This window comes from Cucurbita pepo, unplaced genomic scaffold (assembly GCF_002806865.2).
Source record: "Cucurbita pepo subsp. pepo cultivar mu-cu-16 unplaced genomic scaffold, ASM280686v2 Cp4.1_scaffold001205, whole genome shotgun sequence".
In the NCBI taxonomy this organism is placed as follows: Eukaryota; Viridiplantae; Streptophyta; class Magnoliopsida; order Cucurbitales; family Cucurbitaceae; genus Cucurbita; species Cucurbita pepo.
This window is the reverse complement of record NW_019647393.1, coordinates 1-8,175: the sequence shown is the minus strand read 5'-3', so window position 1 is coordinate 8,175 and position 8,175 is coordinate 1. Positions and strand designations below refer to the sequence as shown.

At 34.7% G+C, this 8,175-nt stretch overlaps 2 protein-coding genes across 2 annotated transcripts; one reads left to right on the top strand and one right to left on the bottom strand.

Moving 5' to 3' along the window:
* Window positions 1–670: 670 nt before the first annotated feature.
* LOC111786240 (hypersensitive-induced response protein 4-like) lies at window positions 671–3,194 on the bottom strand. The gene is made up of 5 exons (XM_023666556.1): window positions 2,864–3,194; window positions 2,369–2,489; window positions 2,180–2,271; window positions 1,532–1,628; window positions 671–1,304 (listed from the first exon to the last, which is right to left on the bottom strand). The coding sequence occupies exons 1-5, from the start codon at window positions 3,056–3,058 to the stop codon at window positions 904–906; spliced, it is 906 nt and encodes a 301-aa protein (XP_023522324.1). The 5' UTR covers window positions 3,059–3,194; the 3' UTR covers window positions 671–903.
* Window positions 3,195–6,848: 3,654 nt separating this feature from the next.
* Window positions 6,849–7,961, top strand: LOC111786241. Its single transcript, XM_023666557.1, has 2 exons — window positions 6,849–7,073; window positions 7,167–7,961. Exons 1-2 carry the CDS (start codon window positions 7,017–7,019, stop codon window positions 7,779–7,781), a joined length of 672 nt encoding a protein of 223 aa, XP_023522325.1. The 5' UTR covers window positions 6,849–7,016; the 3' UTR covers window positions 7,782–7,961.
* Window positions 7,962–8,175: the final 214 nt, after the last annotated feature.

The following is an 8,175-nucleotide window of genomic DNA, read 5'->3' as shown; positions in this document are numbered from 1 at the left end:
ATAGTTTTGCTATGTGCTTCCCCAAAATGCCTCATACCAATAGAGAGAGACGTGTTCGTCTAACATGGTATCATAGTCATGCCCTAAACTTAGTCGTGTCAATAGATCAGTAAATCCTCAAATGTCAAACAAAGGACTCTAAAAGAAAAGGAGTCGATCCTCCTCGAAGGCATAGTAAAAAATGACTAAGACAAAGAGTCGAGCCTCAATTAAGGGGAGGCGTACTTTGTTCGAGGGGAGGTGTTGAACAATGAAAGTCCCACATCGACTAATTTAGGGATTAATCATGGGTTTATAATCAAAGAATACTCTCTCCATTGTTGTGAGAATTTTTGGGGAAACCCAAATCAAAACCATGAGAGCTTATGCTCAAAGTGGACAATATCATACCATTGTGGAAAGTCGTGTTCGTCTAACACCTCATTAGACATATATTAGCTATAGAAAGTATGGTTTTGAAAGTGACACTGGTTTGCTAGCTCGGGTTCTACCTCCCACTTCATGTTATGGACTCACCGATCTTTATGCATGGGACATTGCCAAGAAGGTCGATGTGACGTGGCGACAAACAGCAAGACTACAACTCAATGTTTGCTTTCCCCGCAACGAGGAGCACGTATCTCAGCCAGGTCACTCAAAACCTAAAAGCTAATATCTCAGGCGTAAGGCGTGAGAGAATGCAATTACAGAACATTTAAATTTGTAGATAGGAGTATCAAGTGGTAATAAGAACCACTACATGAAGAAACATTTTTCCAGCTTATTGAACATTAACCCTCGAACCCTCTCTCTATACATCAAAACAGAACAAATATATTGATTCTACAAACCTTTATATTGATATGCACGCTCTTCACAAAAGTTGATGAGATGAAGAGATAAGTATACATGGTGCCTGATGAATCATTGAAGTAAATTGATGTTCATCTCATCATTTGTGAGCCCTGCCTGGGCGCTGGCAGCCTCCATCATCCCGTTGCGTATTTGGCCACTGATATCTCTAACATGGCCCGGACCGTGTGGTATGAATACAGTCGTGTTCTTTGAGGAATGCCCGAGGTCCTTGATGGTGTCAAAATATTGAGTGATCAAGATCAGATCCATGACCTCTTTGGCTGAGGTACCTTCCACCTTATGAGAGAAGTTCAAGATATTTTCTCTCAGACCATCGGTGATCGCTTGTCTCTGCCTTGCCACACCGACACCGCCTAGGTATTTTGCTTCAGCTTCAGCTTCTGCCTTCTTGACTACGAGCACCTTCTCCGCTTCGCCTTTGTATACACTTGCAAGTTGAAGCCTTTGAGCTATAGCAAAAAAAAAAAGTACCCTACAAAGCTGAGGATCTCATAATAGAGAGGAGGCAAACAAAATTTTGAAAAGTGAAGATTATATGATAGTCCATGCAATGCCCATTCAGAAGGAGAGCAGGGTCTGTTGGCTCCACCAGGAAATAATGGACAAGGCATGTTTTGGCAGAGGAACAAGGGCCCTTCCTATATGATATGACAAACAAAATGACTAAGATCATTACCTGCATTAATCTCATTCATTGCCCTGCGCACAGAAGCATCTGGTATTATATCGACCATTAGAATGTGCTCGATATTGTATCCATAATCTCCCATCACCTGATTCAGAGGGTGAATATGTGTTGAAATCTTTATGTCGGTCATTTTAGGAGGTCCCAACCAAATTATATATCTAAGATGCACCAAATAATTATATTATAGGCTAATCATGATGAAAATAAACGAGAAGCATTTACAATTTTTCTAGGCTGCAATCAACGAAAGTTACCGAAACGGGTATAACGCAGAGTACTTAAGAATACTACATATTTTGTAAATGCTGACAGGGATCCAGTGGCCATATATATTCGAAGCTTGAACATACATATTCGAAGCATACATTCCAAGTTACACATAGTTCTACAAATAAAAAATCTACCAAGTAAATATAGGCTACATAATCTCAAATTTCTATAATTCATTTTTCTGCACAATCTAGACAGCTCTTATAAATAAAAGATTTCACATGATTTGGTGCAAAAAAATGGAAATGAATGAAACGCAGGTTAAACGAAACAGCATGACATCCAAAAGCTAAAAGTCGGCCAAAATGTGTCTCTGGTTTGGAGGGATAATTCAAGTGAGGAGAAACATAATGAAGGGAAAGTCACCTTCTCAAGTTCCTCTGATACAGCTTTAGCAACTTCACCCTTTTGTTCAAAGAGCTCATCCAAATTCATTTTTGGGACAACGGCACGAACCACTTCAATGAATATCCAAAATGCATTAGTTAGTACTAATCAACCCATGAAAAAAGGAATTATAGAGCTAAATAGTGACTGTGAAATCAAAGCATATACCATCAAACACATAAGCCTGAATTTGTTCTTGAGGATTTTGCAACTCATAAAATGCATCATCAGCATTTTCTTTGATGACTCGGTACTGAATTGAACACAGCAATTGCACAAAGACATTGTCCTGCAGCAAAAAGCTCAGAATTAACGATCATGAACCAAATTACTCAAATTGGCCACAAATCCACGTTCAGAAACACATCAATTCCTTCTCGAATAGTATCATCCAAACCTCAGTTCTTTCTTATTTGTTCTATTCGGTGAACCCCATTTACAGTCCGTCAAGCTACAACATTAATTCCAGTACAAGAAACTCTAAATTCGAAGTAAATTAGAACAGACATCTACAAATTCACATATAACGAAGATGAACGAAATCAAAGGATCGCAGAACAAAGATCATTTGAGAATTAAACAAAGCCCCAAAAATCCGGGCTATAAAACTTGAAATTACGACCGCCAAAGGAAAAAAAAATTGAAAAACGATGGAGGAGATACCTTGGTCTTGGTCTCAATACGAACATCGAGGGAAGAAATCTTGGTGGAGAGTATACCGGCGAGGCACTCGCCGGCGAAAAGGTTAAAGAAATGGAGCCCGGGCGGAGCCAATCTTTCAAACCTTCCCCATCTCTCCACTACCCCCACACTCGCTTGCCCCACGCAACCAAACAATACACAATTCGTATTCCCCATCGAAAACTCTCTCCGCCTTATCCGCAAAACTCCGCCGTTGACTCCGGTAGACTTAGAAACCCGGTAACTCAGCTGCACAATAGGTTACGATCGTTCAAACTTCAAACGAAATTTGCGTCCACAAGACAGAATAATAACCAGATATTTCTTTTTTTTCTACACTATTTCTGCTAATCGCCGACATGGAATCCAGTTTGACGTGGAATGCTTGCCTGTCAGTCCGACGTGGCGTGGCTGGGTAGAAATGTTCTTATTTAAGAGGGTTCGATTAGTATTTTATTTTATATATTTTGTAAATAACTTCAAATATACAAATCATTTTGAGGGTGTTGAGTGCCATACAATGAAATCTCTTTTTACAAATATTAAATAATTTTATATGTTTATTGTTTGAATTTCCCTTATAATTTTGTCCTATCGTCCTCGAATATTAATATTGTTAATGTTAAATTCACACGATTTAATTAGGTCTAATAAATTGAAGCTTAATATTTTTTTAAAAAAATAATTACTTTTTTAATCCAACCAATATTATACTAACTTTATCATTAAGTCAATTTTAATATTCACATACAACAACACAATAACTCTATTGAAATGGTTAAAATATACAAAATTAAATTAGAAAATATTAAGAAATTAGGACAATTAAATTGAAAACAAAACTCAAATATTAAATAATATATATATATATATATATTCATACTAAAATAAAATACAGTCAAAATATCTTTGATGGAACGTGGGGCACGTTGGTTCAATAGTCAAATTTGATTTTTTCTTCCCAAAAAAATCATATTTGATTTTAAAGAGCCTTTTTTTAATTATAAAATTGCACAAGTGATTTTTATGAATTAAATTATGATATTTTATTCAAATATGCATAATTATATATGGACAATTAATATTTGTTAAAGCCTAATTTGACCAAGTTAGGTCGACGGAATCGGAATTAATCCCTCCATCGTTGAATTTAAAAAGAATAAATAAATAAATTGATAATGTTTTACTTAATAAAATATTTAAATTTTATTTATAACTTAGTATAATTAATTTTATTGACTTGAAATTGATTGTTGCGGTATAAATTTGACTTTCAAATGTTTGTAGGCAAAACTCGTTATAAAATATTCTATAAATTTTATATTTAATTATTGTAATTACTTCATTAAAATAAAACAAAAAATAAAAGACTCAACCAATGACTTAATTGAAATAAATACGGCTAAAATATACATTTAACCTAATCTTTATATATCTTCGAGATAGGCACAAAATATATACTTATTTAACTATTTACAAATATTTTATCTATTAATTTTAAAATTTGAGAAACTATTTTATTTAATATTCGTTAATAATTCAATAAGTAATATAGTGTGATGATAATTAAATTAAAACCATTTAGATAATGTTGGCAATCCAACGTAAATTTAAAATTGGTGAGATGAGGAAAATAGAAAAATATTTAAAAACTAAATGGAATCGAATATTTTGTAACAATCATTTATAGGTTATCGTATCTCTTATTTTATTGGCACACTTGCATCCCTTATTTCATATTTAATATTTATTGTCGCATAATATTAAATAAAATGTTATTATAAAACTTCAACTTTCCTGGCTATTATTTCCACCTCCTGCGCTGTCGTGCGCCGTGCACGTGGGCGTTGAATTAGATTTCTTCGCTTATGATTCAGCCGCTCAATAAAATTAATTAGTTTTTAAAAAATAAAAATATTTCAATTGTTTATTCATTCAAACAAGTTAAAATAATAGACACGACCATCAAAATATGAAGCATTCTAGCGTGTCTATGGGAATATTTTTCTGCCCTATACTGTTTTTTAAATAGATTAAACTATTTTTTCCTCGTTTTAATTAAATAAACTTAGGCTTGAATGAGCCGTTTATATGTTAATTTAAACACAACGACCATTACATATATGTCTCTCCGATTATTTACCTTTACTTGCTTCTTATAATGATACTATATTGACGTGTAAGGCTAAATAATTATATATTTTTTTATACTGTATCAAAAAATATTAAAGAGACGTATTCAATTTAGTTAATACTACAATTAAAAAAAAAACGAATAAGAAAGGAACGAAATTGGCCCAATAAATAAGCATGGACGTCTCTCTCTCGAATGGTATGATATTGTCTCATTTGAGCACAAGTTCTCATGACTTTGCTTTGGGTTTCTCCAATAAGTTTCATATCAATAGAGAGTATATTTTTTTATTATAATTCGTGAACACTTTCATTTAACACAAAAATTTTAAACACATATACTCAGACAGAAGTTTTCACATCCATATAAAAAAATGTTTCATTATTATTTTTAGTTATTGTGGGATCTCACATATTAAATATAGAACATGTCTTCTCGTGAGAGAGTTCCATTATCCAAAACAATCTTAACAGACCCATGACTCGTTCATCTCTAACCCATGCACTCACCCATTTCCCATCACTTTCGAACTCTAATTTCTAACCCAAATTCAAGGAATCCAACAGACACCATATAGATTCAAACAACATCAAAACAAAAATCATTACAAGATTCATAACTCAAGAATCAAAAACCCCTTTGTTTTTATTGGACTCGTATGGCTGCTCTGCATGTGCACCATCTTCCAAGCAAGCCACTGCCCATAATACGAGGGCATTCTCGTAATTGAAGAGAGAGAAAATGACGAGAGAGAGAGAGAGAGAGAGAGAGAGACAAGATGACTGGAAAGTGTTCATATCATGGGCTTGCTTTGTTCGGACAATGTCCTTTGTAAGGGAAGCAAACTGATCTGATCTAGATCTATTGCATGCCTTTCATGGGGACACAAAAACTGACTTCCTTAATTTCAAATCACCCCTTCCCCCATTTTTATTTACATTTTTGACACCTCCAATGTGCAATTTCATTTTTTTTTTTATAATTATTATATATTACATTATGTAAACTATTTAATCAACCAATTTAATTATATATACTTTATAAATAAACTAAGATCAACTATTAATATATTAACCCACATGAATACGAGCATTATTCAATTATGACGATCATGTGCAAATATGTACTAGTGTCGTGACAACCCGTACATAGCAGGACATCAAATCAATAAATATTAACATAAAGTTTTTGCATTATTTAACGTTAAAAAAAAAAAAAAAAAAACTTTATCCTCGAAATTTTACATATTAAAAATTGATAAATTGGGTTTCCCTGCTGCCTCGGCTAACATGGGGGTGGGTCTGATTTTGCCCCCATAAATTATTGACACAAGAACTTAGTATCACATTTATAGCATAATACGTTATGAAAGTTCCCTTTGTCCCTCAAAATCGAGACATTTACAGGTAACTAATCAATTTCTGGGTCATCGTGTTTCTTCAAAAATTTAAGACCGACTAACAAGATTTATTCCTTTTCTTTTTTCGATGATCAACGTCTCACGTTGTTGCAAGGAAACCTCCTATCTTAAACTATCATATTTCTAGGTAATATCCGATTTGCATTCTTAAACCATTATTTCATTTAACAAACCTATATTTCAACCAATTTAAGCATAATTTAGCTGAATTATGTCAATCCAGATACAAGCTCTTCTAAAGTTCAAAATCTCTAACATATAATAATTTAATACGAAACAATTGGTTGAACAAATAAAATATTCCACGGTGTACCAATGCAATAACCATCAATATATATGATTAAAATATGTTGTATTTTGTTAAATGGATGTACAAAATTTAGTTAAAATAAAAGGAGGGGCCCACAAATTATTTGGATAGAGAGTATTATTGTTTTAACCACAAGCAGATGGGGCTGGCAAGCAGTTGCCTTGAGTACAATCTTCTTGGATTCCTCTCCCTATATAAACAAGCCTTGAGGTAAGCCCGGAGAGCCACAAGCATCACAATTACCTGAACACACACAGAAACAAAGCACCCAATGGCTAGCTGGTCTGCTGAGAACGCCACTGAGGCCTTCCTCAACACCCTCAAAATGGTAAGAACAAACAATACCATAAACCCAATACGTTCCTTTCACCCCTTTCAGCTTAATTGAAATTAGTGATCTAATAATTTGGTTATGTTTCAGGGTCAAAAAGTGAACGAACCTGACGTTGCTGAGTTCATTTCAGCTATGGCTGCTGGAAACAACGCGCAGTTAATGGTTGTCGCATATGAAACATCCGCCGACCATAAGATTCTAGCACTTGCTGCGGCGGCCCGACAGACCGGCGGCCGAGTTGTCTGTGTAATTCCACGGCAGGAAGATCTTCGTCTCTCGCAAGAAATTCTCGGAGTTGAATCGTATCACGGAATCGAGTTCGTCGTGGGAGAAGCTGAGAGGGTTATTAGAACCCATTACAGAGAAGTGGATTTTGTTTTGATCGACTGCAATCTGGACAGCCACGTGGCGGTGCTTGATGTCGTTAGATCGAGGAAGAATAGTCAACGCGCTACCGTGGTGGTGGGTTTTAACGCGATGAGCAAAAGATCTGTTGGAGGGTGGTCCGGTGGATCGACAACGCATCTTTTGCCGATCGGGAAAGGGCTGATGGTGACGAAAGTGGGGGCGGAGGTATCGAAGTCCGGCGGTGATGGGAGGAGGAGGAGGAGGAGCCAGTGGGTTGTGAAGGTGGATAAATGCACCGGAGAAGAACATGTCTTTAGGGTTAGGCTTCCACAGGGGAAAGTCATTCAAGCCTGAGTCTCTTTTTATAATTTTTTTTATATTTTAATTTCATAATCTCTGTTGGGAAGACGGGAAAATGGAGTAATTTTTTCTTTTTTATTTTGAAGTCTTAGGGCTTATTGAGAGAATTAGTAAAATCCTTCAAATGTATATAGCAATGATGGGAGAAATTATATTAGAAGTTAATTTTTTTTACTTTGGTATCATTAATTATTTCATTTGAATTAATATCTCTGTACAAAGTTTTCCATCTTTGTCGCATCATTTTAATCTTTAGGACAATAATATTCAAATAATTCTATATCTTCTATGCATAATTATTTAATAATACTACTGCAACATAACTACGTTACCTACTTGTTCATTATACTAAGAATGAAAACTATCCCCATAAATCAAGTCTTTTTAA